Below are 19,176 nucleotides of genomic sequence, written 5' to 3'. Positions count from 1 at the left end.
TAACAATTAGAAATGCTTACTGTTTTAGTATCTCTTGAACTCCTTTGGTAGTTCCTTGTGTTAAAATTGCTGGAGAGCGGGTTTATTTGAAGTTCATCAGTTGAATGCATGAGAGAAGCAGACTTTGGGGTCATTCTCAGACACATTCTAAGTATGTTTCAGTTTTTCATTTAATATTTTTTAGAAAGCTTGATTAGCACCTGTAAAATTGTTCATGCATTCTTCCTGTGTTCTGATTTGTTAATCAAGATCATGATGATACAGTGCTTAATTTCACTCACTAAACAGAGTTTTAGGTAACCACTCCAATAATTTGCCTCCTTATGGAAAGGGAAAAGAAGGTGGGTGAACAGAATAGACCCTGTTATAGAGGTGGCATGAGAAATGTGTTCATGGGCACTGTCCTGTTTGGGTTACATAGGTTAGGTGTGCTTTGTTTATACTGTCCAAACTTCCTTGCTATTTGACTACTTTCACCAGTGTTTAAAACTTCTAAAACCCTGGTGGTTTGTTTCTTGTCTATTCTGAATTGTATACAAACCAAAAGACCAAAGTAAGTTATCTGAGTCTGTGATTTAATTTCTCTTGCTCACAGCATTTAGTAAGGTTGTGGCTTTTGAAAGTTTGTAGGGTTTTCTAAGGTAATCCCGGCGAATCAAACGGTAGGTAAGGTGCTGGGCCACTTTATCTGACTGTCTAGACCGTGCGCACTGCACAGGTTCAGGAGGTGCTCTTCATGTGAGCGGGTATATAAAGCAGCAAAGATGAAGCAGCTGAAGTTTAAGTATTAGGAGGTTCCTTTCAAATGTCCATATTGCTACTCCTAAAAAATTATGACATTGTGCGTTTCTAAAGTAATAATTATGTATGTATCAGTTTCCTGAGTTACATTAGGAGTTCAGGAAAGGGGATACACTCAACCTAATAGCAAGGGCAATTGCTGAAAAGTTGTATAAATTGTAAAGGTTGGATAAATTATGAACTGACTTGGATAAATTATGACTGACTTGAACGTAGACCTTCGGGTGAACTTAAACTCAATGTGCCTGACAGAATCTCTTGGATGTTGACGTTTGAATCAAGCTGTTTACACAGAATGGATATCAAGAAGAAAAGTTAAAACAGATTCTTGCTATCCTTTTTCATCAAGGTACCACTGATTTAGTAATTCAGAAAATGCTTCATTTATAAACTTTATCAGCGGCATAAATGTTGAAGGAATTAGGCTTAAAGTTCTTTTACACCAAATTTACAATTAATGCATTTTCTTTTTTTTCTTTTTTCATTTTCATTTTTTTAATGCATTTTCTTTTAAAGAGGGAAAATGGTGGAGACTTCTGTATTTTATAGTGCACGATCATGTTTAATTGAGTTTGATATCTGGAAACAAATGTTTATGAAGATTGTTTTTTAGTTAACAGTTAACTAACAGACAGCTTATTATCCATGCTAAATCATTCTTTCATGAAGTTTTTGAGGCTGTATTGCAATTTTACGAAAGTGTTCGGAGAGATCATGTCAAGATAATTCTGACAGTTCTTGCACTTGGGGGATTTAGAGGTGAGCAAAATAGAGTATTTTGTAGTGAATATTAATGTGAAAATACTTTGTAGTGGTCTTGAGTATTCAAGGTTTTTAATCAAATATCTCATTTATCTTTATAGATGATCTTTTTGTACTTTTAATCACTCTGCAGTTTTATAGTTGGATAGTTGGACATCATTTCTCTGTAAAATCACTTTGAGTTGAAACTAGTTCTGTCAAGTCTGCTCTTGCAGGGAATTTTGATTTTAGTGAATATGAATGATGGACATCGGACTTCATTCAGGTAAAGAAATTAGTTCTCCGAAGAGACTTACTTAGGTCCATCAGTGTACATGGGGAGCAGGGAAAAGTTTTTTCCAATAACTTTTTTTTTTTTTTTTTAAAGATTTTACTTATTCGAGACAGCGAGCGAGAGAGCAGGAGTGGGGGAGCAAAGGGAGATGCATACTCCCCACTGAGCAGGGAGCTTGACACGGCTTGATCCAGGGACCCCAAGGATCATGACCTGAGCTGAAGGCAGACGCTTCACTGAATGAGGCACCCAGGCACCCATAACTGTTGTTTTTGATAAATATTTAGCGTAGAGTAAACCTGAGGGTAGCTTCATCTTGTCTTGGTTGTAATGACCTGCTTTTGTGTGCTTTAAAAGTCCATGATACAAATGCCTCTTCAGACTGAGGTTCCAAAAATAGTACCCACTTTTGTTAGGTAAGGGTCAATTTTCTTGGTGGGTTTGCATTTAGAAAATCTAATTTTGCATTTAGAAAATCTCTATTTCGGAAAATGTCAGGGAGGCTGTTGAGGGCAGCTGTCCAAGATCATGTAATTCTCAGTCCATGTGGCCAGGTCAGCCCCGCTGAAGCCAGGATCTCGGTATCCCTGACTCACCATACACATTTATGCCCTGAAATGCATCCTGATAAGCTATTATCTTAGCTCACAGTGTTTCTGAGGCAGAGACTTACTATGCTTCATCAACTAATTCTTGTTTGAAAATGAAAAAGAATTTTTTTAAGTAGTAAATGCTTTGTAGAAAATTTTGAAAATAGAAAAATGTGAAGATTAAAATCACCCACAATTCTTTTGTTAACATTTGAGTATGTTGCCTTTTATAATGTGTAACAAAATTCACCACCCTATGTATACTTCTGTCTTCCTTTCCTCTTAACATTGCGTTTTGAACATTTTAACAAAACACAATATTCTCCCTAAAATGTGTGGATTTTGAATTATTTAGCTGACTGTAAGATAAATTCCCCAGTGTTGGGCCTTTGGGCTGTTTTTAGTTTTTGCTATTATGAGAAAAGGCTATGAATACTTTAAGGCTCTTGACACAAACTGCTTTTTAGAATATATTAAGTTTATTGCATCCAGGAGTTTGTGTTTGTCGCATTATATTCTTACTGTTGAACATTTATATTTTTAAAAAGTCTTGCAGATTTGATGGAAGAATTGTATCTTAGTGTTAATTTGCATTTGTTTGATCACTAGTGAAGCTGAAAAATCACGTTTGGCCATTTGTTATTTTGGTAAACATTCTATTCACATTCTTTGCACTTTTTCCTCCTGCCACATTTGTTTTTCTTACTGATTGGTGAGTGTTCTTAGCCTGTTGGGGATTGAATTACTTGAAAAATTTTTATATTAAGCAGTGGGAACTCAAGGGTGAAGACCCCAAGCCCCCATCAGCAGTCCTTACAAATTTTTTCCTGGATTGACTATGAAGTGGCTAAAAGCTCCACCTTCCCATTTGAAGCCTCTTGTATTCTTAGTGTATTTTAGGAGACTCACTGATAACAAAACACTGAGACATAGTAATCAGGTGGAAACTGCCTCTTTTCAGCTTACTAAATGCAAACAAGGCAGGTAAAATCTGTGCAGTTTTCAATCTGACTATAGGTTAGAATCACTTGGGAGCATTTAAAACTAATGATGCCCAGGCCCCACTCCAGACCAATTCAATCAGGATCTCTGGGTCTCACCCAAGGCATCAGCATTTTTTCCCAGCTTTTTTGAGATACAGTTGAAACATAACATTATGTAAGTTGGAGGTGTACAATGTGGCAATTTGGTATATGTGTATATTGCAGAATGATTACTGCAGTAGGCTTAGTGCACATATCTGTCACTTCACATGGGTGTGTTGAGAACATTTAAGATCTGCTCTCAGCAGCTTTCAGATATACAGTACATTGTTAATTGCAGTCACCATGCGGTACGTTACATCCCAAGAACTTATTCATCCTATAATTGGAAGTTTGTACCCTTTGATCACTTTTACCCATCTCCCCATTCATCCACAATATATACTGTATGAGTTCCCTTATTTTACATTTTACCTACATGTGAGATCATGCATTTTTAAAGCTCCCCAGGTGATTACCATGAGCCGCCAGGGCTGAGAGCTACTAGTCAGTTAAGTGGTGATGTTTTAAGTCTCCCATAGCTAAAAATCATTGTGAAACTAGTAGTCTGATTCAGTTCTGTTACTGCTAATGGGCATCAAGTTATGAACAATGGAGTCCAGTTTTTAAAAATCATATTAGTTATAAAAACCACAGCACAGTTTTGTATTAATTAACAAGCATAAGCATTCTTTTCTTTTACTTCAGTTAAGGGATTATTTTCAAAGCATGCATTGTTTAAATATGGTTTTCTCTGTGGTACAATGTCTGGATAATATTACTTCAAATTTGGAAGCTTCACAGTCTTACTGGTGGGTATTTTTTGGTCAGTCTCTTACGTTAAAGCACTAAGGTATTATTTTCGGCCTGCTTTTCCTAACTTCCCAAAGTTGAGTGCCTATATTAACTTTGTGTACATGCAAAAGTGTAAGCTTTGCTTTCAATAAGTCCTTTTTGCAAAGTAGGATTATCTTAGTATTAATAAAAGGACATGCATGTGTTTAAGGTGAGAATATGGCCCCTGGTTTTGTTGTTTTGTTTTGTTTTGTTTGAAGGTTTTATTTATTCATTTGACAGAGAGAGGGGGGGAAGTAGGCTCCCCACCCAGCAGAGAGCCCCATGCGGGGCTTGATCCCAGGGACCGTGAGACCATGACCTGAGCCAAAGACAGAGGCTTAACCCACTGAGCTACCCAGGAGCCCCCCACTGGGTCTGTTTTTTTTTTTAATAGACTATTTTTTAGAGCAGCTTTAGGATTGAAACAAAATTGAGCAGAAGGTACAGAGACTTCCCAAATATTTTCTGCCCCGACATATGTACAAACTCCCCCACTATCAGCACCCCCACCAAAGACAGTGATGAACCTGCATTGACTATGTTATCACTCAGAGTCCGTAGTTAATATTAGGGTTCACTCTTGGTGTACATTCTGTGGGTCTTGACAAATGTATAGTTAATTGGTCCTTGATTTTAATACTTTAAAATGTCTTACTGATCAGTGTTTATTACTACATAGAGATGTAGTCATCTCTGTGAGGCTGCAACTTATCTCAGTATCCCTAGCATAAGTATTCTTACACCATTTTCTGAATTCAGCCATTTTCAGTGTTTGCTGAAAAAGAGTAGCACCAGAATCTGAAACAGATCAGAGTAGTCCTCTTAATTACCTATCCTATACACTTAAGTTTATCCAGCACTTGTAATGGGGATAAAGTGCTTAAAGAAAGTATAATATTCTTTAAATTTCACTTAGTGTTTCCATAAGCCAAACACAAATTTTGGGGAAAGGTATGTTCTTGAGAAAATTTTTGTATGAACAAGATACATATTTTTTTTTAAACATGAGGACAAAGGATGGAGTAGTCAGGGGAAAAGTAATAATATCAAAGAATAATAAACTTACTCTATTTGCTAAGTAGAATTGGGCCAAAAATTTATTTCATAGCCATTTAGGCATTGAAAAGAGGTGGCATGACTGATTAAACAATTCTCATTATCTAGGAGAAACACTGCTAGTCTTTTTTTTTTTTTTTTAAGATTTTATTTATTTATTTGACACAGAGAGAGAGTACAAGCAGGGGGAGCAGCAGGCAGAAGGAGAGGGCGAGGGAGAAGCAGGTTCCTTGTCGAGGCAGGGAGCCTGATGTGGGGATTAATCCCAGGACTCCAGGATCATAACCCAAGCCGAAGGCAGACGCTTAACCAACTGAACCATCCAGGCACCCCAACACTACTATACTTAAAACTGAGACCTGGGTGATTTTTCTTTTGTGTCTTCATAAAAAGCCACTATGAGATAAAGTAAACCGTATTTTCAGAAGTACCGTGGAATAAATACAATAGAGCATTTCATATGGCTGTTCTTTTTTTTTAATTTTATTTATTTATTTGACAGACAGATCACAAGTAGGCAGAGAGGCAGGCAGAGAAGGGGGAAGCAGGCTCCCCACTGAGCAGAGAACCCGACGCGGGGCTCGATCCCAGGACCCTGAGATCATGACCTGAGCCAAAGGCAGAGGCTTAACTTCCTGAGCCACCCAGGCGCCCCCATATGGCTGTTCTTTGTAAGACTTCTTTGTATAGGTAGAAGGGCTAAGGCCAGGGTTGATTGATTTCCATCACTCATTTATTCAGCAAATATTTGAGCACCTACTATGTAGCACGTGAGTGCAGCAGTGAATGAAAAGTCTCTGCTGTCATGGAACTTACTCTTTTTTTGAGGAGATGGATGCTATCAGGAATATACATCATGGATAATAATAAAGCAGGATATAAGAGATAAAGATTGACTAGGAATGGGGTAGAAAGGCTAGTTTAGATAGTACTGGAGTCAGGAGTGGTCTGATGACCACTTTAAATAAGTTTCCTAAAGAAAAGAGGTTGGCATTATTATAGTTTTATTGGAGACCCAGTCCAATCCAAATCAAAGATAATCACCTAGTTCAAGGTTAAATCCTAATTCAAGGTTAAATCCTAGTTGAAGGATAAAACAATGTTTAGAGGAACAGATCCTGACCTGGAATCCCATGAGATGACTTCCTACTGTGTATTAATAGCTGTACACTGTTCACACATTTGGAAAGTGCTGGACCATGTTGAAATAGGTTTCTTTACTGCAGGATAACTCAGATCCGTTAATGTGCTCTGCAGAGGAAGAGGATATGATTCGTAGCATATTCTAAACTTAACCACAAAACCTTTTTTTTTTTTTTTTATAAAATAAAGGCATACCTTTTAGCACTTGCATAGACCTCGGTTTGTAAAAAGCTGACCCAGAGGCATATACATGGATTGTATATATCCTTTACATAGTTTCCCATAAAGAAATTTTTTAACTTAATATAAGAGCTTTTGATATGAATCAGTCAGTTGAGAATTAATTGTATACTGATTTATTATGGATCAGCTGTGAAAACAGCTTTTAGAATTTTAAAGTTAAAGCAGTGAAAATATCACCTGGGGAGCTTAAAACGAAGTGACCTTCAGTGCCTAGGAGCCCTAGGTTTTGGTATTTGTTAAACCACTCCAGGTTTTTATGTTCAGCAAAGGTTGAAAATCACTTACAGATTAATAATTAGTTGTAACACAATATGGGTTGCTGGGCGAATAATATTGAAGCTGTGAAAAATGGTAGTGTTATGTTACTTAATTTTTCTTGGAGTTACTTTACTTTTGTTAATTTAAGTGCTTGCTTATCAGTGCTTTACATGACTCTTTTTAGTAATGCTTAAGCCATTTTCCTAAATAGGCATGTCTTAATAAAAAATACAATTTTCTGAATAATGATGTTTTATCAGATGGCCTCAATGTCTTTAAAGCTGACTTCAGTCGTGCTGGGGGATCTGAAGGAGCGCCCAGGGAAATTCCAGGATTACTTGACAGGGGTGCTGTGAATGATAGGCACTGCATAGTCAGTGTCCTGGAAGAGGCCATGAGCTGTTTTTCCGAGATGCAGAGGCAGACAGAGGAGAAGTTTCACGTGTGGATGGAAAAGTTAACTCACCTTGACACTGGCGAAGAGAACAAGCAGCTATGGAACCCAGGGAACTTAAAATGCAACTAGTTGGCCAAAGAATTTCCCCTCTCACCCAGTCAGGTGCTTATATGCAGATGCCTGATTTCCAAGAACTACCACAGCAGCCCTTTGGTTCTTGTGTGACTTGTCGAAATGTTGACAGTACAGAATTCCCGAAGACTTTTAACAGTTTTCCAGTTAACTTTGCCAAAAATGGCAATATTACAGAACAACATTTGAATCTGTCACAAATTCAGTTGTGTTTACTATCTGGTTTTTAGATTGTATAAGAAGGAATATAGTTTTGCCTATTGTAAGTTTCTTTTGATGGTGTTTTAAAAATTATGATAGTAAACAGTTTCTTTTTTAAAAATTAGATATTCAAAACAGCAGAGTTGGATAAATTTTAGCTTGTGTTTTCGTTACATTTCGTTGGAACATAGAACCATATTTAGATGATAATAGGAGCAATCTTCATCTTTATGCTTTTTTGTGCCAAAAATATAAATAAGATATAAGATAGGGAATGTTAGTGAATCCAAATAGTTAAGTGATTAATTCCTTGAGAATCTCTTAGCATTTATTCTCTAAAAACACTGTTGACTCCCTTCTATTTTCAACGGAGGAAATCATATAATTAACCCCACTCTGAAGATCATAAATGATGAATGTACTGCATGAACATTTTTATATCATTCTTCCGTATGTCATTTAATGAATGCATTTGTTGCTTGTCTTTAATAAATTATAACTTTCAGTAACATATGTATGTAGGAAGAATGAATTAACTTTTGAGGAAATGTATACTCTACCTACTATGCAAGATATTGTAGAGAAAGCAGAATAGAATGGAATTTGATTATATGCATGAGAATTTTTCATTGCTACATAGATGAATTTTTATCTTCAGCATTAACTTAAAGCTCAGTGCCTGAGTAACCTGGCAGACAACATTCGGTGAAATTGTCTGGTACCCTGATGTAAAGGGTACTTCTAGAGGAAACAGATGAAATGTTCACTCTGTTAAGGGTGTATATTGAATGGGTTTTTTCAGTTACTAGTGACTAAGTATATTAGCTAATGTACTACCGATTTAATTTTGTTTTTAATCCCTAGACAGAAAATAAATGGTCCTTTGGCATGTTAAAGGGCCCATAGAGTATGTCAAAGGGGAGAAAACATCACAGGATTGAAAGTCTTACAACATGATAGCTGTTTTTATGTGTAGCCTGGGATTGGGAAATATTGATATTTTATCTTTTCTGGGTTGGTAAGACTATTGTGAGAAACGGCTAAATGGGGATGAAAGTTTTTAATAGGAATATGTAACCTTGCTAACACTTTTTTTAAGATTTTGCTTTATATTTGATTTACTTACAATAAAAATTTATTAGTCTTTCCCTTCAAATTTATAACTTGTAACTTCTCAATATGAAAAAGGGTAATATTTTAACATTTAATGAAGTTGCAACTTTGGGAGAACTGTAATTCTTTGTTTTGTAAGAGAAGGATGGGTGGTTTACATAACAATGAAGACCTTTATTTTAATAATTTATCAGTAACTTTACTCAGAAAATTGTCAGTACATTTTCTGTTTAGTTCTTTATCCAAATATTTGTTACTTCTAAATTAACTGTAATAGAACAAGTCATTTTATTTCTTTTCTAGTTTTTATTATTTGAAAAATAAACTGGGTGATTTTTTTTTTTTTTTTTCTTTTTAGAAACTGATGGATGAGAGTTGGGAGTTAACTTTGGGGGAGGCTTGTTAATGTGCTCCATTCTTTTTGAAGAATGTGTGCTAGGAATTGATGAAAAAGACTGGAAGTCTCTTCTTTATTGTGTAATGACTGTCGGATTTCCTGAACTTGGTATTTGACAAATAGGGGTAAGGTTTGAACACCAGTACAACTTGCAATAAATTTCTTAACATCAGCTAAGCTCTTACATAATGTTAGTATGAATTTTTACCATAAACTGTATGAGTTTATTATAACAGATTTCTTTGAAATGATCATGCAACATTTGTAAATGTCTTCAGCTAGTGTTTTTCTTTTTTTAGTTTAAGTTTTATATCAACAGAAGAACATACTAGTTTGGGATGACTGACTAGATTTTAAGTAATGTGTAATCTTTACTTGAATTTGAGATATTTTCAGGGAAGTTTGTTATGTCTTCAGTTTCTTACTGGGATCACAGATTTTACTAGATATGGACTTTTAGGCATAAAAAATGTTAATTTAGGGGGGCGCCTAGCTGGCTCTGGTAGAGCACGCAACTCTTGATCTGAGTCATGAGTTCATACCCCACATTGGGCATGGAACCTACTTAAGAAAATGAAGTTAATTTCAGCATGTTAATGTGATTTTTTTTCTATGCATGTGTAAACTGCTTTAAGCTCTTAGCAGGTTTCTTTTTTTGTTTCATGATTTAATATTTGATATATTAAGCATGTACTGCTGTTTTTTATTTTTAAAATAGAAAATATGAATTCATCTTTTAAGAATAACACAAATTATTCCTAGTACTGATTGGATATATTCTAGTTTTTGGTACTAGATAATTGAGCAAAAAGGCTACAGATATATTTTTGCATTTAAGAGAAAAATGAAAAAATTTCAGTGGAATAGAATTATCAAATATAGGTTTTAATTGACATTCTAGGTAGGACAAGGTTTTAGATATTTGGGAAGGTGTCAAACAGAAATTTTGGGAAGCCTTTCTACATAATTTTGGGTAAAGAGGTGAAAAAAGGTTTTGGTAGAAAGAAAAGGACCACCAAGATATATTGATTTCATTCATAGAATATATTCCAAAATACTAAAATTTATTCTAAAGTAAAATTGGACACTTTGTGGTTTGGAGTGTTTAAGAATAATTTTGAAGCAGAAACATACATGCAAATTTTATCCTGATTTTCAGTTTCTCACAGTGCCTTGAAAATGTGTTGCTCTCTTAGGGAATATTGTTTTGAAAAACAGTAAGTTTTTATATGAGTTGTGCTTTAAAATGATTACACCTTGTCCAGATTGCACAATTTAAAAATACGTATTTTTAAGAAGTTTGATTTTATATTCTGTATATTTAAAGAAGTATCAAGTATTGAAGTAGTTTTAATACTTATTTTTATATGATTGCTGTTGTGGATTATTGAATTCTCTTTTAGCGAGTCAAAGTCTCCATACCTAAAATTATACCCCCTCATCCATGGGGCTTATGTCCCAAGACCCATGTGGATGCCTGAAAGAAACCACGGGTAGTACCAACTCTTCAAACATTGTTTTTTCCTATACAGACATACCTATGATAAAGCTTAATTTATTAAGTAGGCACAGTAAGAGATTAACAACAGTAATGAAATAGAACAGTTATAACAATATATTATAATAGAAGGTATGTAAATGTAATCTGAGAATCTCTCATTGTACTGTACTCCCCCTTCTTGTGATGATTTGAGGTGATAAAATGGGGTGATGAGAGGAAGTGAGGTGAACGACACATGCGCTATGATGTAGTGTTAGGCTGCTGTTGACCTTCTGACCATTTGTCAGAAGGCGGATCATCTGCTTCTGGACCACTGTTGACTAATTTAACTGAGACCATGGAAGTGAAACCACGGCTAAAGGGGACTGTTGTACTACAGGGACTACAAATAAGAAATGGGAAAGACTTTTGGATCATGTGTGGCATTTTATGTAGGTATTGTTTTAGAAGTGCCTAGTGGTCCTCCCTAACTTCTCTTGAATTCCCTTAATTTTCCTAGAATTTTACAAAGGGTAAGAGATGTATCCTGTTCTGACCTTTTTGTAGTATATAAAGGGCTAATGCTGGGAAGAAACTTCTTTCAACCTCTAAAACATAGACGTGGTTGAAATGCTTTTTATTAAAGAATAAAGTCCCATATTTGAGCATGTCATTTCTCTAATGTGTACATATGGAATTAGGTGATGATCTTTAAAAAGGGGCATATCCCCTCAGTAAAGGTAATGTGTTTTTGGAAGCTCTGTCTACAGACTACTTCCTGCCTAGTTTTTACTAATTCAGTGTTCTAAAACATTAGATTTTTAATCATTTTAAGAATATTTAACCAGCAGATTAGAACGATCTGGTTATTCGAGCCATTTGTTAGATAATAATAACTCTCTTAATTGTATTGATGTGTATTTTGTGCACATTATTAAAAATGAGTGTAATCAAAGCCCAAGTAAAATTTTAATTTATAACACAACACAGTGAAATTAAAATCTTATGATGTAATGTTTTGCATGAAGTGTTCTTTTTAACTTAGAAGTAGAATAAAGGATTCTGTCATTTTGGGGCTCCAAAAGAAAAAGCCTGTTTGTTTGTTACTGAATAAGAGGAATGAGAGTCATCTTAAGGATGTGTGTGTCTGCGCATGTGTGTGTACACATATGCCCATTCAGAATTCTGAAATAATTTCTGTTCTATTTGACAATTTGTTGGAGACAGATAACTATGTAATAGTCTTAACAGGGATTTTATTGGATTTACATCCATCATTAATATCCATTCATTGCTTCTTACTTGTATGTAAGAAAGAGTTGCCCACATATAAGCTTAGTTAGCATGATTAAATTGGAGAAAAGTGTTACTTTATGGATATTCTTTTCATTGCCAAGGTTTTTGGCCTCTTGTTTCACTAGCAGACTGAGTAAAAAAATAATTTTGCTTCATTGCTTTTGTCATTCTCTACTGTTACAGATTTACCAGCAGAGATCCAGGTCTCTGGGTCTAGGTATATCTCAATTTACCTGAGGTTTATTACTTAAAATTTGTATGCAAGTCAGAATATTAGAAATGAAATAATTTAAAATGAATTAAATCTGCTTGTTAATAAAAGAAGTGCCATAGTGAAATCTTCTTCTTGAGCAATCACCCAAGTTGGTATTACTGATAATTTTCATTTTTAATGTGTAGCTGAATTTGCCTAATGGTACAGCTATGTGGAAGTCACAGGAAAGATGGCGAACAGATTTCTTGCTGTTTTTTGTTTAGAATAACAGATTATAGGCATCTTAAGGATGGTGACCTTTTAAAGTAAGTGTACCTGTTACCTTTCTTTAGTTTATACTGATTTCCCTCTCTCCTGTTTGTATTTAAATGATACAGTGATGGAGACAATGAAAAAGATCTTCTGGAATGTCACATGTTAGAAAATACAGCATCAGAACTCTTTCAGCAAATTTTTTAAACTTGAAATTCTTTTTCTGTTCAGTAAAAATTGTTCTTGAAGGGAAATTCTCAGATCCTTTCTAAAAATGGTATGTGTCCATAATCATTGTACAGATAAGAAACTTGTCTTCTTAATTTGTCTAGCACGAATTCTTCACAACATGAATAGCTTGAGTTTCTATACTACTTTTTTTCTTGGTTTTTGTTTTTAATTTCTCTGAATTTTAGGAAAGTTAGTGGGATTGAAAACAATTAGTTTCTAGCATTGAATAGATCTTAACCTTATGTTAAATTTACCTCAACATAAAGTAGAAGACATCCTAAAAATTGAAGGAATAATAATCTATGAGGAAATATATTCTTTGGTAATGAAATCTTATAACTTTAAGATTTGGGGAGAATGTTATCAAATAACTGATTTTATTTTATTGCATTTTCTTTATATCTTTTACCTAACTGCATTTGAAATGTAATAACTAATCTAGATAAATAAAAGTTTTAAAAAAGAAATGCTTCTTGTTGCTATGTTGAGGACAGCATTGGTTATATTAGTGATTCTCAACCAGTTAATTCACATTAGGTGTTTGGAAGTCAAGAAACTTGCTTTTTCCATAATGTAATGATGGTATTAATTTGTAGTTAGAATAATGTTTTTGAGATAATTTTCAGGTTTTTTTTTGTAATTGGTGTATTGAGAAAGGTAATAACAAATTCCAATGTTAATACAAAAGTTGAGATTCTTTTCCTTTGCATGTCCTGTTAAGTTAGCCTCCTAAAAATTGAGGAGTATTTGGAAAATAGCAGAATGTAGACTACTTTGAGAAGTAATCAGAAAGGAGTGAAGGTATCTTTAGCAGGGAGTAGAGACATGGAGATGTGGCTAAAATCATACCTAATTTTTATGTCCTTCATGTACGTAGTACAGATATTTCAGTTTTGTTCCCTGTAGATCTGAATATTAAAGCAGTAGGTTGTTGTTTGTTTCTGAAATAGGCAGAAAAATTGAAAGATGATGACCTCTTCAGGTGCCCTGTTTTCTGTATTTTTAGGGTCTTTTTTTGAATATCCAGATACATATTACCTGAGTTATCTCATGAATAACCTCATAATTTTCCCAGCTTTGTAATTAGGGGTGAAATGTTAAAATTAAATTTTCTTTCTTGCGATCAGCTTTCTAACAACTCTGATAATCTTCAGTATTTGCTTTTATCTCTTTAGTCCTTTCAGAATTAACTCTTAATCAGTATCATAGGTAACTTTTCTGGGTGACAAAGTGACCTGTCATTGACCAGTATGATATAAGGACAGACATAATGTTTAAAACTTTATTCCCACCTTGCAAACTTTATAATCTCAAAAATTTTAATAATTGGGATGAGTATAGTAGAAAAAGCACAAAATAGACATTGATTCAGTTTTATTTTGAAAATGACTTAATGCCAGGTGCCTGGTGGCTCCATTGGTGGAACATGTGACTCTTGATCTTGGGGTTTAAGTTCAAGCCCCACTTTGGGTGTAGAGATTAGTTAAAAAACAAGTAAAAATTTAAAAAGTAGAAATTACTTACTGCCTAAACATAAATTTTCAGTGCATATTGCGTATCTCATTTCCATTTAGCCCTGTTCTCTCTCTTTTTTCTTTTCACTGAAATAGCTTTTGATAGTATTCCGGCAGAAAATATATACACACACGGTTTTTTGTATTTAAAGTTGTTTTTCTAGAGATAGCACTTTTCTATATAGATTTTTGTTTTTTTCTGGTAGATGTAATTATTTGTCTTTTCCAAGAGCTGCTTTGAAAATGATTGCTTTCTGTTTCTTCAAATTGGGGTGTGTGTGTTTGTGTGTGTGTGTGTGTGAGAGAGAGAGATAGTAATAAAAATATAGCATAAGTATTCTCAAGTATTTTTTATTTGCAAATATAAATTTTCACGTTGGTAAGTATTTTGGTATGTAATGAAAAAGCCTTTTTTCTTGAGTAGGTTTTGCTAACATGCAAATTTCCTTCTTGAGGTTTGCCCTTTCCCTCGATTCCTCTTATCCACATCTTATTCCCCCACACCTCATTCCCTCAACCGGCCACCACACATACATACTCTCCCTTCTTAGACCTCTTAAGTAGGTTATTTCTAAGTCTTTCAGGTGTAACTGTTTTGAAACTGACTATCTGGTTTGAGGCCAAGTGTGATTTCCATCATTGTCTTGATGTTGTAGATAATGGCACTGGGCCTAGGCCCTTTAATGACTATGGCAGTAGAGCTTGTATGGGAGCATTAGGCAGTGACAAGATAGATTTTTCCTCTCCTCATGAGGGGTTTCAGGAGATTGGCTATAATACGGACAACAGAAGGAATTTTCTCTGGGCTTTACTATATATTACTAATAGTCATAGAAATGGGAGTTGAAGGGGCAAAACATCTGTTGGGCCATTGCCCCACCTTTCCTTGGGCCTAACACTTAACCTGTAGAGAAGGAGAATTGGCATTCTAGGATGTCTGGGATACAAGAGGAATTCCTGTCTCCTAGATCTAATCAGACCTCATACTGGGAGACTGACAACACTTGTGTTAGTGAGAGGGCTCTGTAGGCAAGGATGGTGCAAAATATGAAGTAATCCAAAAATGAACTGTTTGGTTTTGAAACACTTTCATATGAATACACCCAAGCTGACGTGACACTTCAGACAAATATAAACGTACAAAAGCTCCATTTGTGATCTCAGTAATCCTAGCAAAGCATTTACTTCACAGGTTGGGTTAATTTTTCTTTTAAACATATAAAATATTATTTGCCCCAGGGGTACATGTCTGTGAATCATCAGGCTTACACATTTCACAGCACTCACCATAGCATATACTCTCTCCAATGTCCGTAACCCAGCAACCCTACCCTGTCTCTCTACCCGCCAGCAACCGTCAGTTTGTTCTGTGAGATTGAGTCCCTTATGGTTTGTCTCTCTCCCGATCCCATCTTGTTTCATTTTTTTCCCTTCCTACCCCCTACAACCCCCTCATATCAGAGAAAGCATATGATAATTGTCTTTCTCTGATTGACTTACTTCGCTTAGCATAAAACCCTCTAGTTCCATCCATGTCATTGCAAATGGCAAGATTTCATTCCTCTTGATGGCTGCATAGTAATTTTATTGTATATATATACAAGTCTTCTTTATCCATTCATCTGTTGATGGACATCTAGGTTCTTTCCATAGTTTGGCTATTGTGGACATTGCTGCTATAAACATTCGGGTGCACATCCCCCTTTGGATCACTACATTTGTATCTTTAGGGTAAATACCCAGTAGTGTGATTGCTGGGTCATAGGGTAGCTCTATTTTCAACTTTTTGAGGAACCTCCATGCTGTTTTCCATAGTGGCTGTACCAGCTTGCATTAGATTGGGTTAATCTTGTGACCAGAACGAGGCACCAATCTAGGCAGTGATGTTTTCTCAAAGCTGCTTGTTTGCAGGCTCTGTAGGGCAGAATTTGCATGTAAAGATAAGCAAACAAATAATAAAGTAGGGCAGGTGCTAATTATAATGGAAAGATGGGGCAATGGACCAGTATTACGCTGTTATGTCATCTTTAACTCTTACCATAACCGTGTGAAGAAACTGAGTCTTAGAGCTTAGTAGTAATAGGCAGGACTTTTAACCTATATATTTGCTTCTAAAGATCTATGTGTTTCCTGTGCCATTGTCAGTCTTCTGTATATTCCCAGTTCCCTCAACAATGAACAACTATAATATAATTGATTCTGGTCCCATCTAAGTAGGACTTAAGTCTCTCATCTGTAAAATAAGAATGGTAAATTGTGTATTACCTTACATAATTTTAAAATTCTGTGCTTTTGGTTGTCAAATTTGAAAAGGGGTTTGTCGGGGATATAGTAAAGGATGTTGGGTTTGCTTTGCCTCTATTTATTTACTTATTTAATTTTTTAAAAAAGATTAATTTTATTTATTTAACAGAGAGCGCACAAGTAGGCAGAGAGGCAGGCAGAGAGAGAGGGGGAAGCAGGCTTCCTGCTGAGCAGAGAGCCTGATGTAGGGCTCGATCTCAGGACTCTAAGACCGTGACCTGAGCCAAAGGCAGAGGTTTAACTCACTGAGCTACCCAGGCACTCTGCCTCTTTTTATTTTTGATTCAGATTCTTTCAGTGAGGTTTAAAAGAACGTATTTTTAAAAAAGAACATATTTGAGAGAACAATTCATGAAATTAAACACCCGATGGCAACAGTATGAAGGTTTAAGATCCATAAAAGTGTAAACTTCACTGTATCAGGAATGTGTGATGACACAGACACATCTGTATTTTGTTATTTGAAAAGTTAGAATGGTGTTTACAGCTAGGAGGTCAGTGAGAGGGTACAAACCTATTTCCAGCATAAAACGGATAAATCGATATTCTTAAAAAGGCAGTGGATTGCTTAACATTATTTTTTCTTGCCTTATAACTGTAATGACCAGCAAAAATTTCAAAATATTTCAGTTGGGAGAAACAGCACTTTAACCACAGACCAAATAGTTATTAGTTAATTGTATTAAATTTACCTTTTTGTGAGATATGCTTTTAATGATTATAGAAAAGCTAATAAGTTCTTATTATAAATTTATGTTTTAAGATTGTGACAAACTTCAAGGTAGCAGATGGGAGATTGTGCAGTTTGGCTAATCCTTAAATATTGTTAACATGGAATGTGCTTATATTAATGATTGAATTTTAAATTGGAACTATTTCCCTGTGTAACTACTTGTAGGGACTGTTTTGATATTTTTGAAAGGGAAAATAATCTTAGTAGCAGTGCATTTGTTTTACCAACATATAAGAATAATCAAGTGGGAAGGAGGACAGTATCTCCTCCTTTATTCCATCCTGTAGTGAATTGTTAGAGTCAAATTAGAAGCATAGTTGTTGCTTCTGTTTTTAATATTCTGAATTTTCCTAGCTCCTCTTCAGTGGCTTTTTCCTGCCTTTCTTTTAAAAGGTAGATAAAATTACTATAGGATCTTACCTGTCTCTTAATTCTGCTCTGTAGCAAGAATCACTTTTAAAAGAGTATCACAAATTATCACTGTCAGTTAGCTAATACTTAAGGGTTCAAGTCCAAGCCCTGGTGCTAAGTGCTTTAACATGCCTTATTTAATCTTGATTTGCTAATGATAAGTGTAAGATGACCTTGGAACACAAGATTCTTAATTGTGGTTTGGTGTTGGAAGAAGGATAAAAAGGCAACCATTCCTTTCTTAAAGTTTGTATAGTATTGTCATCATTTTGGATACACTGGAAATGAGAAACGACACTGATAATTTATTTTAACTTTTAAGTGTAATTAAAATATGAAAATATTACTGTCTTTGTTTATGATGAATGCTAAATTTAAACTAAGCTATAAGGTGTGCTGTTTGGAAATACGGAAGATGCAAGAATGAAGCCAGATAACAAGTTTATGCTTGTATTTCCTACTGATGAAGACTTTCAGACAAGTTATTGCATTGGGTAGGTGATGTTAACTCTGCATGTACATATACAACTATACTCTTTGCATGATTCTACATGTAGGAGTGGTACAATTTTGACTTGACTGTTGACCTCATGCCTCAATTTGGTGGTTGTGGGAGGGGGGAATGTGTGAGCAGGAGGTTGTGAAAGGTAGTAGTGTTCAAATTTTAAAATAAAGCACTAATTTTTTTGTAAAAACAACACTTAACTAAAGCCCTTTTAAAAATAGAACATTTGGTCAAATAGTCAATATTGTACTTGACCCTCATATCTTCTGCACCCAAATATTTGGACATCCACAGTATCTTGATTCCATAATAATCATTTTGAACTCTGACGAGAACTCCATAAATGATAGAGCTTTCTTTTCTTTTTTAGAAAAGAAAAATATCAAACTTCAACCAGTTTTTTTGCTATTTGAGCTAAAATCTATTACCAACTGATACTGAGGCCACACTATTGAATTCTATGAACTTGATTTACCCTTTTGGGAGAATTGGAAATTATTTTTAAGTAGTCAACTGAAATTGTCATGATCGTCAGAATTTCATATTGTGACATGTCTGTTCTTTATACAGTGGCTCTTAACAACTCATTTGCTTTTATTTGGTCATTTTTTATTTTAAGAATGTTGCTACATAAACCTGTGATTTGATAGCTTTGCTTTAAGGGATAAATACCCCAAATGTGTTCCATCTTTTGTTCAGTGACTATTTACACAATGGATGTTTGTGTTAAAACTAATCCTTCATTGTGTTCTATTTTAATGATTCATTGGCATATGTTTCATAAAATAGGTGTGCTTAATGTTAAATAGTCTCGATCTTAAAAAATCTTAATAGACATACATAATTTGCCTGCACTTCATAAATAGCTGTTGGGGGAGAAATTGCATTCCTTTATTTATGCTGCTTCTAAAATGGAGATAGGAGTAAGGGATGTGTTTCATAATTGAATGAAATTTGTATTTTTGCTTTTTTGGGGTTGCATTAGAAAAAGGGTAGCATTAGCATTTTAA

The 19,176-nt window shown here is 34.9% G+C and overlaps 1 protein-coding gene across 7 annotated transcripts in view; it reads left to right on the top strand.

Annotated features, from left to right (window-relative positions):
• The window catches only part of CUNH18orf25 (chromosome unknown C18orf25 homolog), an 82,845-nt gene that overhangs the window by 40,309 nt on the left and 23,360 nt on the right, over positions 1–19,176 (top strand). Inside the window, exon 3 of one of the 7 annotated variants that reach the window (XM_032859485.1) lies at positions 7,247–8,777. The exons of the other annotated variants lie outside the window; for them this stretch is intronic. Coding sequence (XP_032715376.1) covers positions 7,247–7,512 — 266 coding nt within the window. The 3' untranslated portion in view covers positions 7,513–8,777. Of the gene's footprint in view, positions 1–7,246; positions 8,778–19,176 lie in introns of those variants that run through there. 7 annotated transcript variants of the gene reach the window in all.

The sequence above is a fragment of the Lontra canadensis genome, unplaced genomic scaffold (assembly GCF_010015895.1).
Source record: "Lontra canadensis isolate GAN:19392208 unplaced genomic scaffold, GSC_riverotter_1.0 scaffold17, whole genome shotgun sequence".
Lineage (NCBI taxonomy): Eukaryota > Metazoa > Chordata > Mammalia > Carnivora > Mustelidae > Lontra > Lontra canadensis.
Note: the sequence above shows the minus strand (reverse complement) of the source record. Positions and strands in the feature narration are given on the sequence as shown.